Below are 27,884 nucleotides of genomic sequence, written 5' to 3' on the forward strand. Positions count from 1 at the left end.
CTATTAATCGCGAGCAGCTAGATATGTGAAATGCGATTTCAAAAAAGCTATCAATGTGGGGATCACTATGATTGAATATCGCTTTCGTGGGTTGGTAAATAGTATGAACAGAGCTTATATTGTATGGCGATGGTCAGAACTTTGCCTTTCATAGAGCAGACCTTAAATTATTCCCGTATTTATCAAGCCACCTGCAATATACTAGCCGCTACAACACTTTGTATGGCGATATTTATTTCCAAGTCTATCTTGGTTTAATAGTGAATTCGTAGGTATTAATGCGATTATATGATTAACATATCCTTTATAAATATTCTTCATAATCATGAAGCATGTTTTGATCTGCACTTTCCATAATTTCTACTGAGCTGGACAGGCAGCTCAGTAAATCGTGTAGTTTATCACGAACAACCGCCTGGCTCTCAGCCGACGCAGTAGTTTTGTCTTTGGCGTTAGCGACACTAACAGAGATGAGGCATCCACCATGCGTAATTACGGATAACTCGGTAGGTAGCCGCTCACCACCACAAAAGGTAACATCTGGGGGCGAAAGGAAACCAGGGTTGATTCGTGTAAGGACCCATTTGAAGTCAGAAGGGTCGGTGCAGCTGCCTTCGACTTTAGGAAAGTTAACATTGAGAAACACATCTGGAGGAAGATACGGAGCTCCAGAAGAGATTATCTTGTCGGTTATCTGTGCAGCCAGCAGACCGTAGAGGCTACTGCGAAGAGGCACCGGATCTGTATCAAATGCAAGACGGCCGGTTGAAGCTGCAGAAAAGGCAATTGAAGGGATGCCGGCGTCATGAGCCGCATATGCAGCAGCAGCAACTGTGCCGCTGAATCTGTTTATTTATGAAAGTGTTAGCTCATAATTTTCTGTGGGTTAGAGCGGAATTGGGAGATAGGTATTACGGCAGTTGGACAAAGACATTGGTGCCGACATTAGGTCCTGCTACGGCAAACTCGGGAGCAGAGCCATTCCACAGCTGAGGGCCGAAAGTTTCTATGCCATATTTCATGGCAGTTACGGGAAAGGAATTGACCCAGTTGAGATCAGGCCGTGTATCATTATGGCCAGTGGTGCTGCCGTTGCCGATACAAGAGTCGTATCCGCAGGGTTCCGTTCGGGGTGTTGGAGGTGAATCGCTGGAGCCTGAGTCAATGTCCGGTTAATTATTAGCTAATTGGCTGATATCGAGACATATACATGTGATATATGCGTAGTTATTGTGGCCAGGTGTTGTGAGACAAGCACACAACGAAGATGAGATGCACGCACCGCTTCCAGACTGATTATCTGCTGGCGCCGATAAGACAACATCATGACCAGCCTCATTTAAGGCGTCATTAAAAGAGCGAAGATACAACTCAGCCCAGCCGTCGTCGTTGGATTGGACTATGCGAGCGGCTTGGGCGACCAGCGCCGAGATGATGGTAGCAAGATAGGCAGAGGCTTTCATCGCGACAATATTACGACAAACACGGCATATGTATGGGAAACTAACGCGTCATTCAACATAAAATCATGCTCAATAGACGGCTAATCACGGGATGATGATGATGATATTATATGAGATATAGGAATAACGCGTCGGAGATGGATGATTTTGGCATTGTTTAAAGTTCAGACTGCCGACAGTCCCTGAGATTGGTGCTCAGACCACATGTATGGAGTAATAGCGGTTGTGAGTAAGCAGAGTGAGTGACTTTGTAAGGCTCATTAAACGGTATAGAACATTAACTTTAGATTTTAAACATTCCATTTCCTCCCCAGCCAAGGCAGAAAGGATAAGCTTGCCTACATGGTTATAATTTTAGATCCGTATTACTAGCATTTAAATGATTTTTCGTGCCGCCATCTCGGATCGATCGCATTAGAGCTGTGGAGACGCTGATTCAAAGTCATTTCCGACTAACCGGGAGGAGAGTTTTACTCCAGCATCGAGAGGGGAAAAAAAATACAACAATACAGAGACACAGATATAAATCTGTAAAATATGACGCTAAATATAAAAAAAAAGATTAAAAAAAAAAGATTAAAAAAAAAATTCCGCATTATTACAACCTTTTTTTTTGTAATTACAAGTACGAAATTGCGATGCAAGACGTCTTGCGGTGACATGACGTACTCGTATGATAAAAGAGTGAACGCTGTCTCGGACACTATATGCTTGATGAGGCGTGTGAGCCAGCGGTGCCGACTTTTCGGAGCACTTCATACCCCTGCCTGGCACTATATATAAGTCAGCTAGCAATGACCACGCAATGTTCATAAAGTATGAAACCAGAAGATCGGAATTGCAGAAGAGATAGGCTGCGAAGGTGCTATATATGTCTTACAGCAGAGGGCATTGTGGGGTAGTGCTTATTTCAGATAATCTTGATCGGTACTTCTTGCTATCAATCATTTTACCGCAAAGTAATAACGAAATAGACTTCTCTTGGATAGGTATTGCGCCGTTGATTCTGCATAGATTTTTCTGAGTTGGGCGTCCCTCGAGACACACTGGCTACGTTCTGGAGAGCCACCTGCCGGTGTCTTGTCTAATTTGATCAGCTATTCCTCCCTGCATGTAACTAACTCCGATTGTCTCACTGGGTTGGGTGGACAGCCTGTTATTTAAAAGTTGTGATTTCCCATTGCGACTTCTCTGGCCTCTCAAGATACTCTGAGATAACGCGTTTTATGCACCTATTTGCTGATAAAAGAAAGCTGACATATAAAGCTAGCATCGTGCCATCACCCGAGTCAATCACGACATCCAACCGCACGTGATAGTTACATGATATCCTAAGATATTTATGATTCTCATAGCGTCCGATTTCAAATCTCCCTCATATCATTTTTTTTCCTCAGAATATATAAACTATTTTCAAATTGATAATATTCAGATACAATGGGAGGAGGGAATCAAATCAAGTCCGTTGCTGTTATTGGGGCTGGAGCTGCAGGTAGCTAGAATGGAGCTAAGCATCTAAGCTGACGACAATTACTAACGCTCGCATCCAGGAGCGATAACGGCGGCGGCTTTGAAAGCTGAAGAAGTGTTTGATGTAATTCGTGTTTTTGAGAGAAGAGAAGCCGCGGGAGGAACATGGTGAGAATTATTTCCACTGTAACGCTGCACCTTATTCTTATACGACTGCAGGATATACGATGCTGCAGTTAAGCCCAGCCTGCTGGGACGTCCAGGAGCAACGCCAGCTGAAATAGACCCCCCTCTGGCGATTCCCAAAAGCCTCCCTGCCGTCTTGCCCCCAAATAAACAGGAGCGATTCTCCAAGACGCCCATCTATGATAACTTGACGTGAGTGTGCAAGTGTCTTGGTCGCTATATAGCCGGCGTGTGCTGACAGAGACTTTACAAGAACGAACGTACCTGAAATTGCCATGTCATTTTCAGATTGTCGCTTTGCATATGGACCCTTTGCTCCGCATCATATTCCTCGCCAATACATAGAAAATTACTTTGCATTACACAAAACAGATTCATTCTTGGAGCTAAACACCACAGTTGAAGACGTCTCCAAGATTAAGCACCCATCAAATAATGGTTCCAATCAATGGAAATTGACGCTTAGAAAATACGATGCTCTTCAAGACGCTGATGTCTGGTGGGAAGAAATATTCGACGCCGTGATTCTAGCAAACGGCCACTATTCTGTGCCGACAGTAAGTGGCTCTCACACCAACTTGCTTTGCTGGATGCTGACCATCTTAGATTCCAAATGTCAAGGGACTAAACGAGTACATTGAAAAGTTCCCTGGACATGTTGTTCACTCTAAAACATATAGATCGGCCAGCTCGTACAAGTCACAGAAAGTTCTTGTGATTGGCAACTCTGCTTCGGGAACAGATGTAAGCCGAGAACTGGTCTCGACTGCTCAGCTTCCCGTTTACCAGTCCAGGAGATCAAAAGCGTGGTGGGAGGGAGACTCGCCATCCACGGGAATTGAGTGGAAGCCTGTCATTTCCGAGTTCCTGCCTAATGGCAGAATTCTCTTTGAAGATGGTACTTACTTGGATGATATTGATACAGTGATATACTGTACGGGTTATAAGCCATCATATCCCTTCTGGGACGCCAAGAAGAATGGACAGCCTCTGTGGGACGACAAAAAAGGAAAGTTGGTGAAGAGCTATTGGCACACCTTCTTCCAAGATTTCCCAAATCTGGGCATTGTGGGACTGCCCCGCGTGTTGACATTCCGAAGCTTTGAATATCAAGCCATTGCCCTCGCTCGTCTATTTGCCAATCGCAACCCAGTCCCGCTTCCGCCAGTAACCGAGCAACGAGCCTGGGAGGATGAAAGAGAGAGAGAAAGATCCCGAGAACACCGCAAATTCCATGATATCACATGGGACAACGGTGAAACTCATGAATGGCTACAGGGGTTCTTCAAATGGTCTGGCTTGGCAACTTTGAATGGACAGGGGAGAACTCCGCCGCCGCTCACAAAGGAGATGGTTTGGGCGATAGATAATCTCAAGAAGTACAAGCCCGAGGGAGAAGAAGACGCAAGTGATATCAGCGATTTCTCGGAAATTTACGAATGGATTGTGTTGGCACATAGGAAGCGCGATGTTCTTGGATTTATTTAAGACAAGGAAAATATACCTGGGTTATAAAGAATTTTTATCTTATTTCTATCTATCTCAATGATGTTTGCTGCACAAGTGAATTTATTCTGCTCTTTTCCTTCCCTTCACTTTCTTTTCTTTTCTTTTCTTTTCTTTTCATCTTTTAATAGAACAAAGATGTAGAAAGAAAACAAAGTATAAAGAAAAGATAGTATCACCCCGGGTATATCGCTCAACCCTCAAACAGTAACATTGCCAGCTTCAATGCCCACCCATATCTCCCCTTTTTGTTGCCCTGCGAATCGTGCAACGACCTTACTCCTCCTCCTCACTGCTGTAGAGCTCACGGACTCGACCAGGCTCATTGTATTCGACTTCCTCGGGAGGGCGTAAGTCTGGATTAAATACAAATGAGTGCCAGAAGGGGTCGAGGGGAGAGCTCTCGGTGCCCAAGTCCATCCAGACCGAAACTCGGATGATCTTCTTTGTGGTTGTCACGGAGAAGTCCGTGAAGCAGTGAGGGCAGTGGCTGCGCATCTCTATTCCTGGCGACTCGAATGAATCGTGAACCGCCTTGTGGAATTGGCGCAAGTCTTGGTGGAAGGGATCGCTGCTCCAGACGTCGTCCTGCAGCGGGAAGAATTGCTGGTGCTGGCATACGGACTCGCTGGCGATGAGCTCCTTGGTTACCGGCTGTGACGATTGCCGGTACTCGCAGATGCTCCTGAGGAGAAATCTGCCTTCGACGATGCGCGGGATGATCTTGGCGGTGATCATCAGCTTCGTCTCCCATGGGTAGGAGAGAGAATACTGCCGGGCCGCCATGAGACGCCGCAAGTACAAGCGGTGTCTGGGGAGGAGTGAGTCGCCCATCCTGATGTACTTCAGGGCCAGCTGGACGTGGCGTCTTCCCAGCTCGTATTCGTCTCCCGGGATCAGCTTCAATGGCTGATTGTATCGCCCGTGTGAATTCGCCAGCGGGCATGTCGGGCAGCTCTCAACTGGCGTATCTGAGGTGTCGATGCAGTGGTACTGCATGCACTCCTCACAGACCCAATGGTTGGGCATATCTCGGCACATACTGGCGAGGTATTCGAACCGCGCTTCTTGGTTCGCGCTTCTTGGTTCGCGTATGTGTTGGAGGGGAATTGGTCGTGGTCGGAGGGGAATTGGCCACGACCGATGGTGTTTCGAATTGGTCGGCAGGTCGTGGCGAAGATGATTTTGTCCGCGGGGGACAGCTTGTCGGTGATCTCACGGATGAGATCGATTGGCATGTTCAGCAAAGCTGAACGTCGGTTTTGGAGGGAACGTCTCTTCCCTCCCTTCTTCTCGACTCTTCCTCGGAGTACAACGAGGGACGACATCTTTGCGAGTGAGAACTTGGCGAAGATGTATTGATGGTAGATGGTTGTCGAAGTGTTGTATGTGGTGTAGTGCGAAGGCTTGTAGCTTGTATCGGAAGAATCGTGAAAGGCGTGTATGTATATAAAAAAAAAGAGAAAGAAAAAAAGAAGAGAGGACCGGGGAAAGAGAGCAAAAGTTATACTGAAATGAAGAATCCCAAAATCAACAAATGGAGTCGTCAGGAACGCCATCGAGAAAGTGAGTTTGAACTGATGAGGTGGGCGGTAAAGTTTCTTCATCCGAAATACTGGGCTTAATACATTCACTTAAAGCTCACATTGTACTCAAGATATACATACAAGGAATTTTATTTAATTCGTGAATGAAAAAAAAGTAACCTGGTCTTCTTGTTTAGATACAGCAAAACTTTTGCTATAATAACTTTCCCCCAATGTCCCTAGGACGCCATCCGTTTATTATCTGGCTCATCAACGTTTGTACCTAACAACGTACACTTGACCAAGTTTATTAGACATTAATCCACATTGTTTTGTCTATGACCTGGTCACCATGGTGATATTCGTCACTTTTCCAAGCCGCTGAATAGCATTAATACACCACTAGGGCAGCAAGAAGTTTAATCGCATAATAATATCTTTGATGCGACAAAGGAATATATATTTTTTCTATTTTTTTACTCTCTTAGAGTACAGTTTAGCTACATACATAAATAAACAATGCAAACGGTATTTTGTATGGTGCTGCAGTGAATGTGCATTTGAGATGCTGCCTCTTCAATTACATGCCTTTACTCACTGATTCAATGTATCTCAATTTTTTCTTCTTCTTTTTTCTCTCTTCAATTTTTTGCTTTTTCGCCCTTTTTCTTGTATGCGTAAAATACTCCGTCTAAATATTTGCGCTCCTATATAGCGGATTGAGTGGAAATAAATGTTTTACTACCGAGTACATGTGGTTCAAAACTGCTGCAATGACCGCTTGAAAATTGTAGATACAAGCTTTAAAATACCAATTTTAATGCTAAAATGAAGATACGTAGCTGAATTCATTACCACAAGTATCTTTTCTAACGAAAAATTAAGACAGACAACGTGGTTACTTAAATATATGTCGATTTGTAGATTGAGAAGACTTTAGACTAACAACCTGGCGCAGATTTTGATGAATTTAACTACTATTTGTGATGAATACGACAACAATCATCTCGTAGCCATAGTAACCGACTAGAGAAAGCTGATTAGAGACGGATCCGGCAGAAATTTCTCGCCGAGAACTTCATATACATCGGTCTGGGCTTATAATCAAGCGTCATGATGTGGTGCTGTTGCGCCGGAAAAGATACATGTATACTGCGGCCACCACAGCATAGGCGGTTGACCTGGACAGCAAGGTGATCCATAATTGTCGGCCACTCAAAGGGGGGGCATCCAGGAAGCGCCCCTTACCCATGCTTTCTCGCCAGTGGGCCTTGACACCCGGTGACCGCAAAAGACAAGACAGCGCCAATATGATATCAGTTTTGATGCCCCTAATATATCTACTCGCAGTGTCGTGCTACAAGCAAGGAAACTCAGCAGTGCCAGTGAACTTGGGCAGACCTTTCACAAATTCATCAAACATCGACTGTTCAACGATAGGCGCCGTCACATACGCCTCCACATTGAGCTGATCCAAAAGCTCGCCTACACGCGGTTCAAGCGTGTCTAGCGCTTTGTTTTCCATGTCACGGAACTTTGCTCTTGTAAGCAGACCCTTTTCCACATACCAATCCAGATTCTCTTTGATAGCGCCGATCTCGTAAAGTGCAAGTAGGTCAGCATCAACGCCGGCCGAAACGGCAGCCTCATATACCATACGATGACCAATACCTTGGACAATGGGCCTACAGCGAGGGACCAAGAGACGGTTGAATTCTCGCCGACGCTCATCGTCAGGAATGGAGCTGACGATTTCCCAGGCCTCGTCCGCCAGACCGGCTTCGTATTGTGCTAAGAGACAGTCGGGCATTGTGGCCTTGGGCATCTTGTATTTACCTAGGCATAGCTCCGCCGCAAGACCTACGGTTAAGAATCTTTATCAGACTGAATCCATGGATGCGGGCGAGTAGGGTTGAACTTACGGATGCTGAGAACCAATGCGTCGCCTTCTGAAATGGCGCATGCGCGTACCATATTCTATTTACCAGTTGTCAGCGGTTCACTATTACTTTAATATTCTTTAATCGATCAGTCTTTATAAAACTCACGTCAAATTCGTAAATCTGGTTGTGTTGGAAGAGTCCTTGCGCACCACATCGCTCGACCAACTCAGGAATGCTTCCTTGAGCCATCTGGATAAAAACGGATTTATGGATCACCGCGAATCCATGTCGGACCTCGGGCGAAAAAGATGCAGTGTCTTTGAACCATTGAATGCATTGATTTGAAAAGGGCGTCATTACAGCGAGCTGTGCTAACGCAAGCAAAACTGGCTGATGCTGCGTGCGGAAGGCCATGATGGGAATTCTCTCCTTGTTGGCCACCCCGATTTTGCGACGGAGACTGTATTTGCCTGTGATGTATGTGGCGATCTTGAGCGCGGGAATCATAGCCATACTCATTGACAGTGTTCCTGAAGCGACGCGGCTAATCTGGTGAAAAAAATTGGCGCGCATATCTGCAGGCTTATCCGTACTACCGAGAACAGCAGTCGAAGGTAGAGCCACTTGATCAAACGAAGTGATGGCGAATGGCGATTCGATACCTCCCATGAATGGCAGCAAGCTAGGTTCATCGTTAATACTGTAAAGCTTTTAATTTTTTTTTGGAGATTGAGAGAAACGAGAAACTTGCGTACCGAGAGGTAATTCCTTTACACATCTGGAACCCATCGCTTAAAGCTATTACGACGGGACGGGTACCATGATCCTCACCTACAACAATGAGTTTCGCCATTACCACGGCAATGCATGGAAGTCCTGCTATGGGCATTGACGGCGGTAAACATCTGTCAAAGATCTTGGTTATTAAAAAGCTTTGAATAGTAAGAGGTGTTTTCTTACTTGGCAGCATCAGGTCGGGGGGTATGAAGGATGAAGCTACCATCTGGCTGCAACCTTACTTCAGTCTCCAGATTCTTCGCATCCAGACCGTGGCCGACTTCTGTCAACATGAATGCCGTTCTATTTTTTATCACTGTATTAGATAGATATTTAAAATAATGAGGAGTGAGGATGTGGAGAAATGAGGTTGGCAGAGACGTTGGTAGCAAATACTCACGATACTTCGAAATCTAGAATCTTTTCCAACAGCTCCTGTACCCGCCGCGAGTCTTTGGCATATGGTGCCAAAGTCCCCGCCACCAAATTATGTTGTATTGATAGTAGGGCATGTGACCCGGTATCCCTAGGAATGATATCGTCTCTGTGTATATCGAAAAATCTAGGAGTGAGGTTGACAATATCCTCAATCGTAAGTCCTTTACAATGAATCAGCATGGCCTTTACTCGAAAGCTTTGCGCGCGGTCCATTCTCACCGTAGTGTTTATTTAAGACTTGGGCTCTTTGGTAAGATATTTCAAAGGCTTCTTCCCTGGTGATCGATAGCCTAGGTTGAAAGAGAGGGAGTTTGGTCAAGGGAATAGTAGACGGCGTTGGCTCTTTTGCGGATGCTACTAATTCTAATCTTGGCGAGCCAATAAACGAGTCCGAACTCACTTCTGTCTTGGACGTTCCAACCATAGGCGTCTGGGGCTCGGATCTCCAGACTTCGGTGCTTTCAAGGTCGGGACTCGAGGTCACAGGTGCCCCCGTCTTGGGGAAAAGCTCGGTTTGGGACATGGTAATATCAGGAGAAATGAGTGCCATTGCTGGCTTCAAAGCCTCAATCTCGTATAGTCTGAATTGTGATACAAAACAAGCCCAACTATGAGATAGAATAGAGAATTAAGAATGTTCTGTTACACAGGCTGTGTCCTCAGAGGGCCAGCAAAGTCTTACCGTGGACTTATTCAGCCCATCCATGTAGCTACATACATACTGACTAAGACTTATTACCTATTAGTGATAATGTTTCACATAGCTAAGCCTACAGGCTCAGGCTATGGAATACCCTGACTAAAGCTGCAGCCGTAGTCGTACTCAACTAAAGTGGAGGAAGCGGCACACGCCACGCTACCTCTGATTTGGGAATATGTCTCAGTACAGCCTCCAGCTGACTGTATTTTCCCTTATTTCCTCCCTGGCTGTATCCGTACGTCATAATTAAGAAACCATTGGATAGTTGATTAAAATGGCGCTACCGCAGACTACTATGGCCGTGGGCACTGCAGTGTTCTTGCTCAGCTTGTTCTCACATATTCTGTGAAGCAATCTTATGTTTGGACGATGATTGCGCTGGTCGCGGTTACTATGCTTTACTAGTTCATCTATCGATGCATTCTATACCCCGAATACTTCTTCCCATTGCGACGTATGCCAATGCCTAAGTTGATTAGATGTAAAAATTCGTTAATATTCCTTTTTGCTAATAATCATAACTTACTGTTGCTGACAGTGCTCCAATAGGGAAGGTCGTGGTTCAGAGGAAACTTGCCATCAATGAGCCTGGAAATGCATGGGACATGATTGGACCTCCATTAACATGAGCTAACAACGGGAGAAACCGATCGCCGGAACCTTTCTCGACTAGGGTCAGGTACAGTAGAGAGCTGTTGGATCGCGACTCGGGGACATGTGCCGAGTCAGTACGCGTATTAACCTTGTAGGCTCTGAGCATTGCATTCGACATTTTGGAGAAAAGAACATCGCCATCGAAATATAAAATCATGCTCTAACTCGATTATTTGTATCTGTACCTACCTGGCCTACCTGAGGTAATGAATGTATCGAAAACATGGTTAATCAACCCTAAGCTACGAACAAGTGCTACACGCCAAGCAAAAGGTCTCATATTATGAAGCACGCCCTGTCTTACGTGGATGGGTGATCCATTTACTATTGTTAATTACATAAACTAAATAAAACAAGTGGAGGTTTAATTGTTTATGTCTCATACTTAAGATTACCTCTTTGTATTATGTCAGAATAAACGTACATGCACTAATATCGGACGCGCTTTTAATCTACCAACAAACTTGGTCATCCATTTCCCCGTCCATTCTAAAGCATAGAGCACTAAATAAAGATGCATAGATGGCCATCAGTTGCCAAGACATTCATGTACCTTCAATGGCTTGCCACAAATTGATGTTGAGCTATGATACAGTCCAGACAATCTCTGGGCTGTCGCTCTCTCAGCCCACGTGATTTAAGGCGCCACTGTGAATTTTTGAAGGATCTGGTTGATAACGTGCAGACTCTTCAAAACATCTCCAAGCCAGCGCTTGGACTCAGTTACTCTCCTTTTAAATGGGAAGCACAAAATTCGCAGTATTTATAAAGGTGGTCTGTATTGCTTATTGTGAAAAGTTTCTGGAAGTCTCACGGGATACATTATCACCATGCCTCGGCTTTATCACACTAAATCTAAGACTGGCTGCGCTCGCTGCAGAGCTCGCCGCGTCAAGGTAACGTAGCCTCACATATCTTCAACTTGCTTCTCAACGCTGATCCAAAAATATCTGACCTAAATTTCCTGTATAAACACAGTGCGATGAGGCCAAACCAAAGTGTGTTCGTATATGCCCTAATCCAATTCTACACATTCTACACATTTTAGATGTTCTGACAATGAGACTCAGAATTCTTGTGTTCGCCATGAAGTAGATTGTTTTTATGATAGAACAAACTTTTGCGAGCCTTCGAAGCCAAATAGTAGTTTCATCGACCCGGTATTACATCAGCCAGGAACGGCAACGACCCAAGCTGCTGTCCGTAATGGCGTACACACTGAGGAGTTGATGCCAATAATGTCGGCAGAAAGCCGTGACCGTCGCTATCTAGAACTGCGGTTGCTTCACATGTGGACCACTGAGGTCTGCCAGACGCTCCCAGGTAGCTATGATCCTCAAAATCTCAAAATTTGGTCCAGCGATGTCCCCAAGATTGCTCTTGACTATGAACCTCTACTCACCGCCATTTACTCCATCTCTCTCCTGTACATGGTCTTCAGCAACTCTCAGGTCGGCATTGCAGAGGATGAGCTATTTGCATATAGAGCAAGATATTTCGAGGCTACCCTACGGCACCACCGCAAGGCACTTGGTTCTATGGATCACCGTACTGCTAATGGGGCCAGCTTCACTTCCATTATTCTCATATTCGATGCTTTTGCTAGCCTTAGAGAGCGTTGGATTCAGCCGATCGACCCCAATATACCATATAAGCCACCAACAGAATGGCTTCAGATGTGCAGAGGAGCCAGAAATGTTGCTGCACTCGGACTACGCATGATCGGTGAAGACCATAATTCAACTCTTAGTATCATGGCCAAGGGAGCTATGGCTTTCATTGATCCAGAAATTATCTATTCAGAAGCCAACCGTGCGCGATTTGCTCACTTACTGCCTGCAAATGTTGATAAGTCACAAGATGACGTTGAAAATGAGGCATACACAAAAGCCGTTGCGTACATCGGGTCGGTCGCGGCAGCAAAAGAAGCTGGAGACGAGCCTCTGAAAGTTGCTCGAAGAGCTACAATTTTTCCCATCATCTTGCATAATCATTTCCTCACCTTGATCGATATGCTAAGTCCCCGCGCCATGGTTATCCTCGCACATTATTTCGCTTTGCTATGTAGCCTCGATGGGCTGTGGTGGATAGGTAATTGTCCAGAAAAGGAGATTGAAGCCATCAACGCCAGTCTGAGCAGCGAATGGCATGACATGATGGAGTGGCCGCTGCAAGTACTCCGCGATCGCGGCAATGAGAAGTGATGTTGTGGATGAAACATGCCATCACGTTTAATCTGGCTGGGAGCCCAAGGAAAGAAGAAAGCAATTTTTAATGTCTAGTACTATTTAACAATAGATATATCATTGTCTGCCCTAGCACGCTCCAGGCCGGGTGGATCTAAACTACTAAGAATCGGATTATCGAGCACGACCTGCATAGCATAAAGATGAAGAATTAGAAAACCAGGACTCTCTCTTCATTCATTTTCCCCATGAAAGCACTCCTTCGCGCCGCCCTAAAACCTGCCGCCATTTCTTACCCCTGCTCGTTCTTCGGTATCGCTCCTCGGTATCGTTTAGGTCCCACTTTTTAGATGCCTGCGCCTCTGGTCAGTTTCGACGCAGGCCGCTATCCTTTTCCAATGAAAGTAAAGCTATTTTGTAGATCCTATTCCTACAGAATGAAATTTGCGTGAAGGATGAAGTTATTGTCAATTGAGCGGCTGGAGGCCTCAAGAGGGATGAGGCACTCAGGGGTTCGGACGCTGGATGGATGGTATTGCCGTCTTGTCTAAACACTCGTAAACAAATCACCGCTTATACATATAAGCATCAGAACCACCACCGCAAACTTTCGTTTTTTTCTCTCCTTTATTATAATCAAGTTTTTGATGCGAGCTTCCTAATATCCTGTCCATTAGTTTTTATTCTCATTCTCATTTACTTTGACCACGATTGTCTCTGCCGAAAAAGCAAACTTCATATCCCTCAGCGACGGTGAACGACAGAAGCCAACAGACAATTTTCGAACCATCGTTCAATATCAATCGACTTCGAAATCAATATATATTGGCCAAGTGCTTGGAGACACCAGAAATAGAGAACCTAAGTGAGACACTATGACTGCGACGTCGACCGCCGAGCTGGCCATTTATGCTACACTTAGCATTCCAAATATATATATCCTATTTAAACATGGTCGCGCTGGATTGCTTGGATGGGCTTATCTTTTCGCATTCTGTACGCTGCGTATCGTTGGAGGTGCTATGGATCTGTCTGGCAGTACTTCAGCAGGCATTATATCAAGCGTTGGCTTATCTCCCCTTCTCCTCGCTGCATTTGGCATTCTACAAGAAGCGTAAGGTTCTACTTTCTACTCAAGAATGTAGTTATTCATATGTATATGCTAATGGATATGAATAGGAGAGCGTATTACAGTGACCCATTGGAAAAGATGGTGAAATGGGCAGTTGTGCTGTTATTTCACGTCAACGTTACTACTGGGGTCGCTATTCTGGCCGTTGGGGCGTCAAACCAGGAGTCTAGTGACGTCAAATCCTCAGATGCTTCCAAGGATGCTTCTTTGGTGAAAGTTGGTATAGCTCTTTTAACTCTCTCCTGGGCGTTTATTGTCATTGGATCAGTATGGACACTGGCTCGTCCTGCAAAGTTTCCAATGTCGAAATCTTCTATTGCTGTAGGAACTAAAGTAAGTATTCCTCATGAATGTATATGAAAATACTTTAATTGACTAAATCGGCAATAGCTTCTCTGGTCTGTTCTTGTATCGAATATTTTTAGTGGCATTCGGGTCATCTACGCCCTTGTTGCGCTGGTCACACAAGACAAGTCTCTGAACCCAGTTACACGTTCTCTCGCAATCCGTGTCATCTTATCGCTGATCCCTGAGTTGATTAGCGTGCTAGCTTTTATAGTAGCTGGACTTCTCACGCGAAATGCTGCTCAAGATTTATCAAAGGCAAAAAGGGCCCCAGGTAGGAATGGACGGACTAGCACAGAGATTTAGGGAGACTGACCTTAGTTTGACCTTAGTCTATATTGAGTTATTGAATAGATAATAGCTATGATTTTCCATTCTATAAGCTGTACATAGTTATAATACTTTATAGATGATATTCCTCATCGACGGTACGCTAACTTTGCCTCGGTTTATATGCTATACTCAACATCACCCGATTCCAGACCTACTTCTTTCCATCATTATTACAACAAATTCGCCGTTATTTGAGATGTAATCTGAATTCCTATATAACTAGCTATAGCTAGTGTTAAACGATTGAATTGTACTTCAATAGAGTATATGTATGTATTATTGATGCAAGCATTATCCAACGCGCAAAATCAGCATTAACCAACGAAACGAGAGCTTTTCCATGCTCATAATATTTTTGTCATCGAAAAGAAAAATCTCAGATACAAGTAATTTTAATATTATTATGTATGGTGCTAAATTTAAGCTGTCCAGTGGTATTTTGCGGCGGGATGATCTGGTGGTGGCCGAGCAACTCCTTTCTTCCCGTAGAGGTTCTCCCGGTACGTTCCTCCATCAACAGCGTATCCATCCCAGAAAAGTCCTCGTTCTTTCAGTACTGGAATCAGTAAATCGATAACATCTTGAAAAGTTTGAGGCCACAGAGCATAAGCAATATTGAAACCATCTATATCGGCTTCCCTCACCCATCGCTCCATTTCGTCTGCTACCTTTTCTGGCGTGCCGATCACGGTAGTTCCCAAGCCGCCAACTTGTATGTGCTTTGCTACAGCACGCTTGGTCCATTTTGGAACTTGAGGTGAAGCTTTGGACCAGGCTTCTACCGCAGATCGGATTGCATTGGACTCGACATGGCGCAGCTCTTGATCATCGTCGTACTGGGCTAGATCAATGCCGGTCCAGCCACCAAACAACGCTAAAGCGCCGTCTTCAGATCCATACTGGATGTAATCGAGATATTTTGCATCTGCTTCTTCCTGCGTCTTTCCAATGATAGGACAAAACAAGGCCAGGAACTTGATGGTGCCAGGATCTCGGTTATACTCGTCTTTTGCTGCGGCTCTAATATCGGCAATATTCTTGGCAACGACAGATGGGCTGTGTCCCGCTACAAAAATAGCCTCTGCGTTTTTCGCTGAAAATGCCTTGCCAGCCTTCGAAGTTCCGGCTTGCATAATAACCGGAGTGCGCTGGGGTGACGGTTGGCAGACATGCGGCCCAGGTACGTTATAGTATTTGCCCACATGGTTGATGGGCCTGACCAGAGCAGGGTCGGTAAAGACGCCCTTTTCACGATCAAGCTTTACGGCATCATCTCTCCATGACGACTGCCTGTATATTTGCACCCCTTGTTAGCAGAGCATCTTCCAAGAAAAATAGTCTAATAATACGCACCATAGCTTATACACTGCATCGACGTATTCATCAGCAATGGCATATCTTTCGTCATGAGGGGGCTGTTCTGTGAGTCCCAAGTTTCTTGCAGCAGAGTCGAGGTAGCCAGTTACAATGTTCCATCCAACTCTACCACCAGAGAGATGATCGACGGTACTTAGACGGCGAGCAAGGTGATACGGCTGCTCATAGGTTGTCGCAATAGTAACTCCAAATCCAATGTTCTTAGTAGCTGCTGCCATTGCTGGAATAAGAACTAAGGGCTCATTAACGGGTAATTGCGCCCCAGAAATAATAGCTGGATCGGGATTACGAGGGCCTTTGTAGACATCATAGGGACCCTGGTTGTACAATCAGTCTTGATGTTTAGTTACTCAATATTTGGCAATCATCTTACCAAAACGTCGGCAATAAAAATACCATGAAAATGGGCGCTTTCTAGCAGTTTAGCAAGCTCCACCCAATGGCGAATGTCGTTAAACTCGGCAGAACGATCTTGAGGGTGTCGCCAAAGGCCAGGAGATTGGTGGCCACTGCAGGATTCAACGAAAGCATTGAGAATAAGCTTCTTCTTGGGCGCACCATTGACCTGGCTAGTAGTAGTTGCCATGTTGAGATATTCAAGCTGTAATCAACTGTATGGCTTGTAAGCTATTGGGAGAGCTGCCCTAGATTGAGCAAGATCTGAAAACGCGGTGCTCCAGCTTATGTATGGTATCGCCAAAGTGGCACTGCTGGAACCTAATTATATCTGCTTAATATCATACCATCATAATTGTAATTGGGTGAATTCGCTACTGTCTACTTCACACATGAACGACGTCAATGGAGCTGAAAATTGCGCAATGTCGACAATGACACACTGCAAAAGCTTTAACGGACGCTAAATAGACGACCTTGAGCATTTATTATTAAACTCACCCAGTAACGGCAAGAAATAAGCATGTGAGAGTTGAATACATCTCCGATCTCGCGCTGCCAAGTCCCCAACATATGGGGTTGTGAATTATCTGCCGTCGGACGATTGCTCTTGTGAAGCTAAGTGTGAACATCCTGGCAGTAAGTTCTCGCGTCATCGGAGCTAAATGATGCAACATCTAAAACGTCGCACTCTAGGAACTCGCGGCTGATTGGCAGGAAAAAGTATGAAAATTACACAATCAGATAAAAAAGAAGTAGATACTTATAAATGAAATATGAGGACGCATTGAGCAATTTGTTCTTGTGGATTGGGTGTCTCATTCCACTGCCAAACATTGCACGACTCGCTGCAATTGACTTACACCATGCTTCACTTTGAAAGAGCAGCAAATGGCGACGCAGTCAGCCCGCCTCTGCCGCAAGCAGCTGGCTATGTCGTAGTAATTGCGGTCGGCTTTTTAATTGCTTTTATCATGATATTTACCACCCATTTGCTAAAAAAGACCGCTGGGGAGGACAACAGAACTACAGAAATGTTTATGACGGCGAATCGGTCTGTCGGTACGGGATTAACAGCTTCAGCTGTTATATCATCGTGGCTTTGGAGCACAGCTATGTTGGGAAGCACACTTGTAGGATACAATTTCGGCGTTGCGGGGCCATTTTGGTTTGCTGCTGGGTAAGATCTAACTGTTGCGAAGCAATTATATTGTCCATCGCTGATGAAGACGCCATCAGATGTTCACCTATGATCGTTTTCTTTGCATTGCTTGGAATAGCATGTAAACTACGTATTCCTGAAGCTCATACTCTACTTGAAATTGTGAGAATACGATATGGTACTGCGGGACATATTGTGTGGATTGCGCTATGCTTGATCAACAACATCATTGCCATTGCCAATATGCTGCTTGGAGCCAGTGCAGCTATCACAGCGCTGTAAGTGAAGAGCTTCGAAACGTTCATTGTCGACGTATCAGCTAAAGAATACAAATTTAGTACCGGAATGCATATTATTGCGGCAACTTTCTTGCTTCCCGTTGGCGTTATTCTCTATACTTTTGTCGGCGGCATCAAGGCAACCTTTTTGACCGATTACTTTCACACTTTCGTTATCACAATCATTATCTGCTTTTTCACGATCAAGACCTTTACTGTACCAGAGATAGGCTCTCCCGCAGGTCTGTTCGACCTCATTGTCAAAGCCGGTCAAGATCACCCGGTCCCTGGTAACGAAGGTGGCTCCTACTTGACAATGACGAGTAAAAATGTGAGTTCATCTATGATAATGGCGCAGTAAGCCAATATTTTACTTATGCAGCACTAAATAGGCAATCTTTTTCGGCATCATTCATATCTTAGCCAACTTCGGTCTCGTCATTATGGATACGGGATTCTTTGCAAAGGCATTCAGTGCTGCCCCCCAAGCGGTAGTTCCTGGATACATCGTTGGTGGCATTGCCTACTTTGCAATTCCCTGGTGTCTGGGCACACTAATGAGTTTCTCGGCTCTTGGTCTAGAGAATACCGCACGCTTCCCTACCTATCCCCGAAGAATGACTGCTGATGAAGTCTCGAATGGGCTGGTAATGCCTTATGCAGCCTATGCTATCGCTGGAAAAGGAGGTGCCGTCGCCGTTTTACTGATTACTTTTATGGCCGTAACATCAACTATCAGTGCTCAAGTCATCTCCGTATCCTCCATCATCAGTTTCGACATTTATCGACAGTATTTTAATAAATCAGCTACAGACAGAGATGCAATTCGCTGGAGTCATATCGGCGTCGTCTTCTTTGGCTTATTTTCTGCCGCCTTCTCGACTGCTCTCTACTATGGAAACGTGAATCTCGGATGGACACTTTATATGCTTGGTGTCTTAACATGTCCCGGAATCTTCCCCACTGTATTCACGATTCTATGGAAAAGGCAATCATGGGCTGCCGCTATCATCTCCCCGCTTCTCGGCATGGCTACCGGCATTGCTGTTTGGCTAGGATCGGCACATGCATTGTACGGAGAAATTACCGTTGCATCAACTGGCCAGACCTTGCCTTGTGTTTACGGAACTGTTGCCTCAGCGTTTAGCCCTGCGCTCTATTCCGTTACTATCTCTCTTGTCAAACCAGCCAATTATGATTGGGCAGACTTTCGAAAAGAGAAGTTATCCTTTACCAGAATAAGTAGTGCCGAACCTGAAGCGCAAAATGACTCTAAATCTCCCGTGGTCGTTGTGTCAGATTATACGGAAGACGCGGCCAGGTTTGCGAAATGGGGGAAAATCGCTGCTTTTTGGGCTGCAGCAACATTTCTAGGCCACTGGGTTCTTTGGTAAGTACAGTTGACTTGCGTATGACCATCAGTTTTTTGGACTAACGAACCATTTGCGAGTAGGCCGCTTCCGATGTACGGGTCGAAATATATCTTTGGTAAAGACTTTTTCGTAGCCTGGATTGTAATCGCAATCATATGGGTTTGGTGTACCATGCTTATTGCCGGGTTTTATCCTATTATTGATGGTAGAAAACAGCTGCAATTAGTATATCACGGGCTAACTGGGAAGAAGAAGGCCAGTGATGATGAGAGTGGGATTGAGACACCAAACAGTGGGGTCTTTGAAGCAAAAGAAAGCTCTAGATTTAGCAACTAAATATATGTCACAAATTGAGATACTCATATTTCATTGATCAGGGCCTTAAGCATATAACTTTACGGCTGAAAGTGTGAGAGGCAAATAGATAGATCGGTGTAGCTAATCGTAATAACATTCAATCATTTATTTCGAATTATTCCAATAGCATGTATATCAATGACCCCAAGACGTGCCAAATTTGGAGTCTCCAGCGACAACCTTAATAAATTCTTGGGCAATAATAGAGTCTAGAAATCTTCAGTCAACATCTTTTCAATAAATTGTGAGATGTGCTTTTGCTCACCTGTCTTATTCGTGGGATGGAGTTCGTCGTACCTATTGTCGATGTCAGCTTCTATCCTTCAACGCGAACTGTAATACGTACCACAGATAAGAATCGAGTGGGCCTGGTCCATCTACACAATTCGCACCGTTCACGTCACAGTGATGGAAAAATCCCTTGGAGTTGTGCGGTGACTCCAGATAGTTCTTAGGGTTGTTATAGATGTCAGTAAGAAGGGTGTGGATGTCAAATACTGAAATCTTCGCTCCCGGCCAGCGATTTTTAACGAGCAGATAGAATGGAACTCCATAATCGATAATGGTGTTTGATGATGTAGTATATTCGAGCATCTTTTGGGCGTACTCTGTTTGGTTGTATAATGTCTTGTTTTGCCAATATTGGTTGTCGCCTGCGCCTCCATCCGACTGGGGACGATATAATCCCACCAACTGAAGAGCATTCAGATTAAGCAACACGAAGCGTCGACCCCCTTCTGCGTAAATGGCATCAAATGTCGCCCATAGGCAGTCAATGTATGTTGAAATAGTCGTTCCTGCCACTTGAGAGTCGCTGAGGATTCCAGAAAAGCTGAGATCGTTTGTTCCTATCCAAAGAGCGTATACGGAGTTTGCCGCAGTCACGCCACGGTATAAGGCTGTTTTTCGATCTTTTTTGAATGATGGGATTTCATCGGTAATAATTGAAGGATAGTTTGCATTGAGGAATGATGCCCATCTTGCTACATTGTTATTATCACAAGTAGCACCAGAGATGGCGTAGTCATAAAGAGTTGCACCAGTGCTGCTTTTAACATATTGCGGCCATGTCAAACCTCCGCTAGCAGTGACATTGGTCTCCTGTTGCATAACTCCTGGAGGTGGTGGTTTATCATTATGGGCTCCATAGTAGCTAAGCCGACCATTATCAGTGTAGCTGTCTCCAAACGTGATAAGATATTTGAAGTCAGGTTTCTGATGTAGTGACGCAGCGTTTAGCGCCGCAGCAAAGCTGGATATTAAGAGAATTGAACGCATGGTGTAATCTGTTTACGGCTGTAATTATCAATTTACATAAGTAGACTGATGATACGCTTTCATTCAAAAATGGGCAACTCAGGTGAAGCAAGAGCAGTTTATAATAGTAATGCCGATCACATATAAGAGGCTATCTCCCTTGAATGTCTTTGATGATGTAAATAGCCTAATCTCACCGTCGGTTCTCATCGCTAGTTATTCGTAAGAATCACGGCCTACCTGGAACCTGCATTGATCGTAGCCAATGATAACCTCGTCTATAGTACTCCGCATGCACGGGTGATCGACTCTTTTTATTACATGCAAGGATATCAGTCTAACCGGCGGCACAAACGTTCCGAGAGTTGTGTGTAGTATCAATCATCCCCGCCTAAGACATAGTAAGAAACGTCCGAGACACATATCGTCATCACGCGGCTTGATCTAGCCTCGTGCCGAAAATATGAGTGCAGTAATACATAGTACGAAAAGCAATAAGACTTGCGTAGAAATGGGCGGAGAAAACCCACCACGGCAGTTTTCCTTTGGTGCGCTTTGGGTAATTGGTAATTGAAGCATTGACAATCCCTTTTAGCCTGTAGGCTAAAAGCATATAATGAACGGTCAGCCGGATTTTCAAGGGTTAAGCCTTTAAACTGCAAAGTGAGAATGTTGTAAAATGGAATAGACATTGCTATAAGGAATTTAATTCCAACTATTGATAGCTGAATAGGCCAACCAGAGATCGCTTAATGTAGCTGATGCCTGCCAGCAGGATTTAGGATTGCTTTTGTTTCGGATGACATTGAAGATGGCGCATCCTTTCGTCCGCAGCACGATCTGACATACATACATGTAGCTACCTGTTTCTCTACTTTACTGAATAGCTTAAGGCTTTGGCATAAAATATGCTCCTCTCGATTTTTAAAAAGAATACACCTGATGCTGCGCGGCTGAATGGGCTCAGACTATGCACCATGAGCTACCTATGCACAGCAGTTAGTAGGCAAATCGGAGACGAAATTTATGTACCATTTATTATTTTCTTATCCATAAACGCTGATTTGCAAATTTTGCTTTACCGCTGTCGTGAGTGAGAAGTCAGAAATTTATCTACTGAACCAAAAATAATTATAACCATCGTTTGAAGAGCTAGCTATAGACTGATTTACCTTTCAACTTCTAGATCATCTATCGTCTTGGGTTACTAGGGCGCAAAAAGGTTCAAATTCAATCGTGAACCTGCGACGAAGCCTATAAGTCCAAGGATAGAGCGGGGCCCATCCGCTTCTTGATCATGTTGATCTGTTAATCCGTTCAATCTTTTCAGCAGCATCAATTCTGTGGTCCAGCCCAAACTTCTTGATTGTAGTAGTGACACGGTAGAAAGCCTCGAGATGGCGAAGTGCGGCGAAGTGCAGCGCAAGCAGCCAATGAATGACTGTGTGCGCCAAGGCATTTATTACGTGGGGCGCGGCCGCAAGTAAGGCTGCCTGCCAGCAGGTTCAGAGATGCCGATCAAAGGAATCCAAGGACCCAATTTGTTGAAATCCCAAGTCTGCCGTTCTATTTTGCAGAAGTTTGAAGTCATGTTCATCTTGAGCAACATACGCTGGAATAATGTCGACAACTTCGTCTTCGGATGCTGCTAACAGGAGCCAGAGTTGTATGCATACATGTACTACAACGCAAAGCCAAGAGTCGATGCCGGCGACTAGCTCGGATCCTTTTCGCATCATGCTGCCAATGGGTCTCTTATTTTCCCGACTAAGAGCTTCTACTTGGGTCAGAGCCTTGTGTAGCGCAGCCTCGACTTTGAAGAATATGAAAGTGGGCTTCTGGAGTCATGTCATGGTAGTCGTTCCTCTTCTCATCGCGATTTTGACGCTCTGGCCGACGTTCACTGGTACTGTAGAGGCAAAAAAGGCCACTGAGTTAGCAAAATGGACGGCCAGAAAGGATTTCATGGAGTTTTGTCAATCAGTAAGCGTATTTAGAGTCGAAACAGCATGAATAGTGCTAACCATAAGCTTGAAAGTTTGACTGGGAGCCCGCTGGGTGTGATTTGCAGCCCGACTCTTTAGGGCCACCTCCAGTTGTTCGTCGACAGCTACCATTCTGGCCTTCTGAGTCTCGCATGAGCTCAACATTCAGCCCCATCACTCTCGTTGCCTTGAGCTTCGGTATCGTCTGTTTAATGGTGAAATTCCAAAAAAGACACATGCGGTCTCTACTCCAGGGCTCTTTTCACAGATTGTCACGTTATCAACATAATAGGCGTGCACTCCCCACACCGTTGCTTTCTGTCTTGAATAACCCAGAGATAGATCATATATTGCAGCCCGCGCCGATAGTGCATAGCACTGGGCTTGACGCGACTGATCACGCACCTCGCCGTCGACTAGTAGGCTCTGATGGTCAGCATAGGCTACAAATCCCAGCCCTGGATGAATATGACAGAACGGAAGATGACAATGATATAAAATTGCAACCTGAGCGGCATGTAGACTATTTGTCGCATGTGTGGCGAGAAGAAGACCTCTATCAATCTTGGAGACACGTGCAATCACAAAAGTCAAAATACGACAAGGCTGCCCGCTTAGAGAACGCTGCATGGAGATCGTGGACTAAATTTAAGAACAATTTACCTACAGTATCACCAACTCTTCTTAATTGGTTTGTATACAACCAACGCTTCAGGGCTGGATAATACTCACAAGTTGCAGGTTAAAAGACGAGGATGTCACATGGCTCTGTGGCCCGTTGCAGCCTCGGACTACTGAGCTGTACGCACTAACGAGTAATGTATCCAAGGAGAAACGAGAGAGATCGCAGAAAAGGAGGGTTGCCAAACACGCCGCTGCTTTGCAAGCTGAGGAAGGCAATCAATACGTAACAATATGTGGGCAGCTCGGATTGGACGCGGGTACGACCCAAACGTCCCGCCCAACTTTCCAGCAAGGGGGAAACCTCAAGCATAGCCGTCATTTCGGCAAATCTTTTGCAAAAAATCTTTCCATCCAGGCGGAGCGAAAAGAAGTTCGGTTCAAAGAAGATTTTGAGCAGAATGTGAAGAGCACTTCTAGAGAAGCTGCTACTCAAAGATACATGTCAAACGAAATGAGACGTGTTCAAAGCTTAAGATTTGTATTTGAAGAGGAGTCTGGAGAATAACTAGCTGTTATTATAACTCTTCAAACCCTTTCTAAAACCAGCACTGTCTAATCGCATATAATATGCCATCTCTAATACAGCTATAACCGATAATTCGCATCAGTCCCACGGTGCGCTGTTGGCTACTGGTTGGTCGTTTTCTTCATCAAAAATGTCGAAGCCCAAATGTCGGCTCGGGTCAAGAAATCGGATAGGGCCGCGTTCAGAAGACAGTTGGTCCACAGTGTGGAAGTCTTCATCTGAGAGCCTTGTCAATTGGACGTTTTGCTGTAGGTGGTTACCCTGCACAGATTTGGGTATAACAGGGATCCCTTTTTGCACCGCCCAAGATAAGCAGACCTGAGAAAGATTTTGTATAATTAGTTGAACGATGCTACGAATTCGATATGCTGATATGCATTTACCTGGGCCGGCGATATCTGATATCTGGCTGCAATCTCGATTACCTAGGCATAACATAATGTTAGATACTTTCTCCTTCGTGACTTTCTTTGTCCCTTCATGTACCTTGGAATCTGTCGTTGGAAATGGCTCACTGGACCCACGAACTACTTCAACCGGCCGCCCGCCCAGAGGTTGATGGGCCATGAGGAGAATGCCATGTTTGGATGAAAATTCGAAAAGCTCCTGTTGTGGCAAATACCTATCGCAAGCACGCAATCAATTAGGATAACGGGCCGAAGTTGTATGGGATGATGACCTACGGATGAATTTCAACTTGGTTGACTGCTGGAAAGATTCTGGCAATATCAACTATTCTCTTCGTTTTGAGGATGTTAAAATTAGAAAGACCTGCATTGATAAAATTTGTAAGAATCAGCTGTAAGCTATTGTAAGATAAATACGAACCAATCGAGCGCGTTAGACCCAAGTCAGCTAATTTTTCCATTGCTTGCCAAGTTTCCGGATATCTCCTGGATAGGTCGTAATCTATGACGGGCTGGCCTGTGTAAGGCTATAATAGCGCATTGTATATGGTCATATGTTATCAGATCTCACCTTTCCATTACCACTTGGATGTCTAATTGTTTGGTTTTTTTCACCAGCCTTATAAGCATGAGGGACTTAATGACATTAGTACTCTCCAGCATACTTTTATAATAATCAGCACGGTCTACGAGTGCGACGTACAGTGCATCAAGTACAGATCGACTACCTCAAAACGTTAGCTAAAGTGTCTCTTGGCAACATTTTAAAATTCAGAATAAAAACTAATTGAGATTACCATATTCCATTTGTAAATCTTTGAGGGACTGCTCCAAAGCCTTCTGGACGTCGGCTGGCTCATGCCAGGTTTGTGCGCTATCATATACTTTAAGCGAAATATGACCACGTTAGCCCGATGCAATCTGTAGCTTACAGTTTAGTAGTTACGAAAATCTCGTGCCTAGGAATACCGCTCTCTTTGATCGCTTGTCCGATTTCCTTTTCGTTTCCATATGCGCTGGCACCGTCAATATGCCGATATCCTAGATGTAGCGCTTTCTTAACGGCTTCTTTCACCAATGCGTTACCTTCATCGCCCTGAAATGTGCCGAGCCCTACGGCAGGAACATTATTGCCATTATTGAGAGAGAAAATGGTTGGAAGGCCCATGGTGAAAGCGGTGATGGATTTGGTAGCTTGCCTGACAGGATCAAGATTCTGAATCTGTCCCCATTAGTATATGAGGTCCGAGCACGCCAATTTCCAATATAATAACGGGGCTTTACAGCGGTATTATAAAGTCCAAGAGGAGTAAATAACCAATCATGCCATATTCCGGTTTCAATAATATGGGCCCAGTTCGAATTCCTCAAAACTGTGTGCCGCACTTGGGGGCTATTGGTTCTACCCACGACCTCGCTTGTCCAGCATTAGATAAATACGCCCTCTCAAAGGACTTGTTGATAATATAAAATGGAGGCTTTCAAGAGACCCTTTACTTATACTTGGAACTCTTTGATTTCACTATCTCGACCACTCTGTTCAATAATCTTTGCCGACGAGATGGGCAGTACCCCTGGCGACAACGCCGCTGCTGGAGCTCAGCGGGATGTGGATCCTAATGTTCTTACCGGTAAGCCCTGTATTTTGACTTTTTGTTTGTAGACAATCCACTAATTGAACTTTTTTGATGTTCAATCAGTACTACAAGATGTTACCAAGGTGCTTGAAGTAGCATCATACCAAGAATCAGCTTGGGCGAAAGCTTTCCGTCTCACAGTGCTTCAGAAAGATAGGGGCGAAGAGCGCTACTTTATGAAGGCTTGTGAAGTCCTTGGAGAGACGTTCTAAGCGATCAAATCGCTAACCGAACTTAGGTTTCCAATGGTCATCATGGTAAGCTGGCTCTAATGGGCGAGTTCAATTCCACATTAGCTATTCACACAATCATACCCGACTTTTGTCCCAAGCCGATGGGATGGGGAACATTTAAGAACGATCCAAACTCACATTTTTACATTTGTAAGTTTTATGACTTTGTCGAAGGCGTACCCGAACCTAGCTCTTTCTCTGAGAGCCTTGCCCGATTGCATTCTAGCCACTCTTCACCAGAGGGCAAGTTCGGATTCCACTGCACAACATACAATGGCAATCTTCCCCAGGATAATACCTGGTGTGATAGCTGGGAAAAGTTTTTTGCAAATGGCCTGCGCCATATTTTGAATATACGAGAAGAGAGGGCTGGTAAAAGCCCTGAGCTTGATGCACTTCTGCCCCAACTTTTTGACAAAGTAATCCCCCGGCTTTTGCGACCACTTGAAAGCGGGGGACGAAAAATTAAACCTTCCCTAGTGCATGGAGACTTGTGGTATGGAAATGCAGGAATAATTGATGGGGATACCGAGAAGGGTATCGTGTATGACCCTGCCAGCTTCTGGGCGCATAACGAGTGTACGTAATGTGGCTTACTGACAGTGATCTTACAAATATTTTTCTAGGCTAGCAATTAACAAGATGTGCGATAGATGAACTGGGAAACTGGCGTCCTGAGCGAAACAAATTCACACGTCGCTATTTCCAAGCATACCATTCTCGCATACCCAAAGCTGAGCCGGAAGAGGATTATGACGATCGCAATGCCCTCTACTCGTTGTAAGAGGTCATTTCAATTCTATTACTGAGAGTACTGGCTTATCTAGCTTATACAGGAGATTTAATTTACATGCAGCGGCACTGTTTCCAGAGCAGGACTCATTTGTCCATATGTAAGCTAAATGATAAAATATCCAGTAACAACAGAGAGTTTGACTAATTTTTGTTAAGGGCAATAGATGAGATTCAGAGACTCGTCGAGACGTACCCTGACGGTTATACGGGCGACAAAGAATAATGTATTGAACTCAAAATCGGTTGTATGTAAGATACCATGCAGCGGTGGAAAAATGGACCTGAGTACTTGCAACATATACAACATCAATGTACCTATGCCGTTTTAAAAATTTTGACTATTGAAAAAGTTAATTCTTGTATGAATACAACGGATTTTCCAATAGTAATGCAGTTTATATATGTATTTGCTTTAAGCAATTTATACAAGAAGCCATTTGATACTCGCGAGTTTCGACCTAGCCTGCACTAAGAGATTAGTGCCTACGGGCCGGGCCGTAGCCCTAAGTGCATGAAGTAAAGATTGAATGCAGGCCAAAAAAGCAGTTTGCATCTGGCTTTGAGACAATTTGTATTAAATGAGCGAATGTTCACACATGCCGAGCTTTTTAATATTTACTACATAGTAACCAAAGTATGGAAATATTTTATTTTCCGGGCAATTTGTTAAATGCTAATTAACTTGTATTGTAATTATTCATAAATATTTAGACACTTCCTTCTACGTCAAGAAAGCGTACAGCCATTTTTGAAGTGACACATATAAAACATGAACCATCTGACTGAGATCTGGATAAATTGTTTCAAATCTCGCTTTT

The 27,884-nt window shown here is 44.6% G+C and overlaps 12 protein-coding genes across 12 annotated transcripts; 6 read left to right on the plus strand and 6 right to left on the minus strand.

Annotated features, from left to right (window-relative positions):
* Window positions 1-87: 87 nt before the first annotated feature.
* On the minus strand, window positions 88-1,617 carry GGI43DRAFT_99112 (SurE domain-containing protein). Its single transcript, XM_083210646.1, has 3 exons — window positions 1,283-1,617; window positions 916-1,156; window positions 88-845 (listed from the first exon to the last, which is right to left on the minus strand). The coding sequence occupies exons 1-3, from the start codon at window positions 1,461-1,463 to the stop codon at window positions 305-307; spliced, it is 963 nt and encodes a 320-aa protein (XP_083059002.1). The 5' UTR covers window positions 1,464-1,617; the 3' UTR covers window positions 88-304.
* A 1,091-nt stretch (window positions 1,618-2,708) lies between these two features.
* GGI43DRAFT_99252 (uncharacterized protein) lies at window positions 2,709-4,621 on the plus strand. The gene is made up of 5 exons (XM_083210647.1): window positions 2,709-2,955; window positions 3,014-3,101; window positions 3,153-3,311; window positions 3,373-3,676; window positions 3,726-4,621. Exons 1-5 carry the CDS (start codon window positions 2,901-2,903, stop codon window positions 4,605-4,607), a joined length of 1,488 nt encoding a protein of 495 aa, XP_083059003.1. The 5' UTR covers window positions 2,709-2,900; the 3' UTR covers window positions 4,608-4,621.
* Window positions 4,622-4,901: 280 nt separating this feature from the next.
* On the minus strand, window positions 4,902-5,953 carry GGI43DRAFT_424033 (uncharacterized protein; the record flags this gene model as incomplete). Its single annotated transcript, XM_083208317.1, has 2 exons — window positions 4,902-5,692; window positions 5,764-5,953. 2 exons carry the CDS (start codon window positions 5,951-5,953, stop codon window positions 4,902-4,904), a joined length of 981 nt encoding a protein of 326 aa, XP_083059004.1.
* A 1,555-nt stretch (window positions 5,954-7,508) lies between these two features.
* GGI43DRAFT_424034 (uncharacterized protein) lies at window positions 7,509-9,772 on the minus strand (the record flags this gene model as incomplete). The annotated part of the gene is made up of 7 exons (XM_083208318.1): window positions 7,509-8,011; window positions 8,074-8,128; window positions 8,200-8,716; window positions 8,790-8,939; window positions 8,995-9,114; window positions 9,212-9,410; window positions 9,469-9,772. The coding sequence occupies 7 exons, from the start codon at window positions 9,770-9,772 to the stop codon at window positions 7,509-7,511; spliced, it is 1,848 nt and encodes a 615-aa protein (XP_083059005.1).
* A 1,239-nt stretch (window positions 9,773-11,011) lies between these two features.
* GGI43DRAFT_409634 (Zn(II)2Cys6 transcription factor domain-containing protein) lies at window positions 11,012-13,010 on the plus strand. Its single transcript, XM_083206543.1, has 3 exons — window positions 11,012-11,499; window positions 11,582-11,605; window positions 11,674-13,010. The coding sequence occupies exons 1-3, from the start codon at window positions 11,434-11,436 to the stop codon at window positions 12,805-12,807; spliced, it is 1,224 nt and encodes a 407-aa protein (XP_083059006.1). The 5' UTR covers window positions 11,012-11,433; the 3' UTR covers window positions 12,808-13,010.
* Window positions 13,011-13,201: 191 nt separating this feature from the next.
* GGI43DRAFT_99484 (uncharacterized protein) lies at window positions 13,202-14,639 on the plus strand. Its single transcript, XM_083210649.1, has 3 exons — window positions 13,202-13,903; window positions 13,969-14,254; window positions 14,312-14,639. The coding sequence occupies exons 1-3, from the start codon at window positions 13,665-13,667 to the stop codon at window positions 14,570-14,572; spliced, it is 786 nt and encodes a 261-aa protein (XP_083059007.1). The 5' UTR covers window positions 13,202-13,664; the 3' UTR covers window positions 14,573-14,639.
* Window positions 14,640-14,967: 328 nt separating this feature from the next.
* GGI43DRAFT_99488 (luciferase-like domain-containing protein) lies at window positions 14,968-16,641 on the minus strand. Its single transcript, XM_083210650.1, has 3 exons — window positions 16,350-16,641; window positions 15,953-16,293; window positions 14,968-15,889 (listed from the first exon to the last, which is right to left on the minus strand). The coding sequence occupies exons 1-3, from the start codon at window positions 16,560-16,562 to the stop codon at window positions 15,019-15,021; spliced, it is 1,425 nt and encodes a 474-aa protein (XP_083059008.1). The 5' UTR covers window positions 16,563-16,641; the 3' UTR covers window positions 14,968-15,018.
* Window positions 16,642-17,238: 597 nt separating this feature from the next.
* GGI43DRAFT_428734 (Sodium:solute symporter family-domain-containing protein) lies at window positions 17,239-19,523 on the plus strand (the record flags this gene model as incomplete). Its single annotated transcript, XM_083209013.1, has 5 exons — window positions 17,239-17,552; window positions 17,612-17,812; window positions 17,873-18,143; window positions 18,205-19,202; window positions 19,266-19,523. The coding sequence occupies 5 exons, from the start codon at window positions 17,239-17,241 to the stop codon at window positions 19,519-19,521; spliced, it is 2,040 nt and encodes a 679-aa protein (XP_083059009.1).
* A 154-nt stretch (window positions 19,524-19,677) lies between these two features.
* Window positions 19,678-20,820, minus strand: GGI43DRAFT_385539 (SGNH/GDSL hydrolase family protein; the record flags this gene model as incomplete). Its single annotated transcript, XM_083203663.1, has 3 exons — window positions 19,678-19,751; window positions 19,808-19,839; window positions 19,889-20,820. 3 exons carry the CDS (start codon window positions 20,818-20,820, stop codon window positions 19,678-19,680), a joined length of 1,038 nt encoding a protein of 345 aa, XP_083059010.1.
* Window positions 20,821-22,037: 1,217 nt separating this feature from the next.
* GGI43DRAFT_99786 (GATA-like domain-containing protein) lies at window positions 22,038-24,023 on the plus strand. Its single transcript, XM_083210652.1, has 3 exons — window positions 22,038-22,782; window positions 22,838-23,475; window positions 23,526-24,023. Exons 1-3 carry the CDS (start codon window positions 22,420-22,422, stop codon window positions 23,971-23,973), a joined length of 1,449 nt encoding a protein of 482 aa, XP_083059011.1. The 5' UTR covers window positions 22,038-22,419; the 3' UTR covers window positions 23,974-24,023.
* GGI43DRAFT_99873 (aldo/keto reductase family protein) lies at window positions 23,930-26,023 on the minus strand. Its single transcript, XM_083210654.1, has 10 exons — window positions 25,686-26,023; window positions 25,334-25,623; window positions 25,199-25,275; window positions 25,105-25,125; window positions 24,973-25,037; window positions 24,823-24,913; window positions 24,678-24,765; window positions 24,481-24,616; window positions 24,378-24,419; window positions 23,930-24,312 (listed from the first exon to the last, which is right to left on the minus strand). The coding sequence occupies exons 2-10, from the start codon at window positions 25,567-25,569 to the stop codon at window positions 24,073-24,075; spliced, it is 996 nt and encodes a 331-aa protein (XP_083059012.1). The 5' UTR covers window positions 25,570-25,623; window positions 25,686-26,023; the 3' UTR covers window positions 23,930-24,072.
* On the plus strand, window positions 25,722-27,335 carry GGI43DRAFT_99698 (Fructosamine kinase-domain-containing protein). Its single transcript, XM_083210651.1, has 6 exons — window positions 25,722-26,032; window positions 26,102-26,220; window positions 26,277-26,850; window positions 26,925-27,051; window positions 27,108-27,164; window positions 27,223-27,335. Exons 1-6 carry the CDS (start codon window positions 25,873-25,875, stop codon window positions 27,287-27,289), a joined length of 1,104 nt encoding a protein of 367 aa, XP_083059013.1. The 5' UTR covers window positions 25,722-25,872; the 3' UTR covers window positions 27,290-27,335.
* The last annotated feature ends 549 nt before the right edge of the window (window positions 27,336-27,884 follow it).

This window comes from Trichoderma evansii, assembly GCF_050947405.1.
Source record: "Trichoderma evansii strain SZMC 28006 chromosome Unknown GGI43scaffold_15, whole genome shotgun sequence".
Lineage (NCBI taxonomy): Eukaryota > Fungi > Ascomycota > Sordariomycetes > Hypocreales > Hypocreaceae > Trichoderma > Trichoderma evansii.

What these genes read in the sequence shown, in the direction of transcription:
- GGI43DRAFT_99112 (XM_083210646.1), bottom strand. Translation starts at nt 1,463, where the DNA reads ATGAAAGCCTCTGCCTATCTTGCTACCATCATCTCGGCGCTGGTCGCC. An exon ending in AGATAATCAGTCTGGAAGCG is followed by an intron (nt 1,157 to 1,282) that starts GTGCGTGCATCT and finishes ACATTGACTCAG; the next exon opens with GCTCCAGCGATTCACCTCCA. An exon ending in AATGTCTTTGTCCAACTGCC is followed by an intron (nt 846 to 915) that starts GTAATACCTATC and finishes ATAAATAAACAG; the next exon opens with ATTCAGCGGCACAGTTGCTG.
- GGI43DRAFT_99252 (XM_083210647.1), top strand. Translation starts at nt 2,901, where the DNA reads ATGGGAGGAGGGAATCAAATCAAGTCCGTTGCTGTTATTGGGGCTGGA. An exon ending in GAAGCCGCGGGAGGAACATG is followed by an intron (nt 3,102 to 3,152) that starts GTGAGAATTATT and finishes ATACGACTGCAG; the next exon opens with GATATACGATGCTGCAGTTA. An exon ending in GCCACTATTCTGTGCCGACA is followed by an intron (nt 3,677 to 3,725) that starts GTAAGTGGCTCT and finishes TGACCATCTTAG; the next exon opens with ATTCCAAATGTCAAGGGACT.
- GGI43DRAFT_409634 (XM_083206543.1), top strand. Translation starts at nt 11,434, where the DNA reads ATGCCTCGGCTTTATCACACTAAATCTAAGACTGGCTGCGCTCGCTGC. An exon ending in GCAGAGCTCGCCGCGTCAAG is followed by an intron (nt 11,500 to 11,581) that starts GTAACGTAGCCT and finishes GTATAAACACAG; the next exon opens with TGCGATGAGGCCAAACCAAA. An exon ending in ATGAGGCCAAACCAAAGTGT is followed by an intron (nt 11,606 to 11,673) that starts GTTCGTATATGC and finishes AATGAGACTCAG; the next exon opens with AATTCTTGTGTTCGCCATGA.
- GGI43DRAFT_99484 (XM_083210649.1), top strand. Translation starts at nt 13,665, where the DNA reads ATGACTGCGACGTCGACCGCCGAGCTGGCCATTTATGCTACACTTAGC. An exon ending in TTTGGCATTCTACAAGAAGC is followed by an intron (nt 13,904 to 13,968) that starts GTAAGGTTCTAC and finishes GGATATGAATAG; the next exon opens with GAGAGCGTATTACAGTGACC. An exon ending in CTATTGCTGTAGGAACTAAA is followed by an intron (nt 14,255 to 14,311) that starts GTAAGTATTCCT and finishes AATCGGCAATAG; the next exon opens with CTTCTCTGGTCTGTTCTTGT.
- GGI43DRAFT_99488 (XM_083210650.1), bottom strand. Translation starts at nt 16,562, where the DNA reads ATGGCAACTACTACTAGCCAGGTCAATGGTGCGCCCAAGAAGAAGCTT. An exon ending in TTTTTATTGCCGACGTTTTG is followed by an intron (nt 16,294 to 16,349) that starts GTAAGATGATTG and finishes TTGTACAACCAG; the next exon opens with GGTCCCTATGATGTCTACAA. An exon ending in GATGCAGTGTATAAGCTATG is followed by an intron (nt 15,890 to 15,952) that starts GTGCGTATTATT and finishes GCAAATATACAG; the next exon opens with GCAGTCGTCATGGAGAGATG.
- GGI43DRAFT_99786 (XM_083210652.1), top strand. Translation starts at nt 22,420, where the DNA reads ATGTCGACAACTTCGTCTTCGGATGCTGCTAACAGGAGCCAGAGTTGT. An exon ending in TCATGGAGTTTTGTCAATCA is followed by an intron (nt 22,783 to 22,837) that starts GTAAGCGTATTT and finishes TAAGCTTGAAAG; the next exon opens with TTTGACTGGGAGCCCGCTGG. An exon ending in TCACCAACTCTTCTTAATTG is followed by an intron (nt 23,476 to 23,525) that starts GTTTGTATACAA and finishes CACAAGTTGCAG; the next exon opens with GTTAAAAGACGAGGATGTCA.
- GGI43DRAFT_99873 (XM_083210654.1), bottom strand. Translation starts at nt 25,569, where the DNA reads ATGGGCCTTCCAACCATTTTCTCTCTCAATAATGGCAATAATGTTCCT. An exon ending in GGGTCTAACGCGCTCGATTG is followed by an intron (nt 24,766 to 24,822) that starts GTTCGTATTTAT and finishes TTATCAATGCAG; the next exon opens with GTCTTTCTAATTTTAACATC. An exon ending in ATCAGATATCGCCGGCCCAG is followed by an intron (nt 24,313 to 24,377) that starts GTAAATGCATAT and finishes AATCTTTCTCAG; the next exon opens with GTCTGCTTATCTTGGGCGGT.
- GGI43DRAFT_99698 (XM_083210651.1), top strand. Translation starts at nt 25,873, where the DNA reads ATGGAGGCTTTCAAGAGACCCTTTACTTATACTTGGAACTCTTTGATT. An exon ending in CTTCTGGGCGCATAACGAGT is followed by an intron (nt 26,851 to 26,924) that starts GTACGTAATGTG and finishes GATGTGCGATAG; the next exon opens with ATGAACTGGGAAACTGGCGT. An exon ending in CGCAATGCCCTCTACTCGTT is followed by an intron (nt 27,052 to 27,107) that starts GTAAGAGGTCAT and finishes TAGCTTATACAG; the next exon opens with GAGATTTAATTTACATGCAG.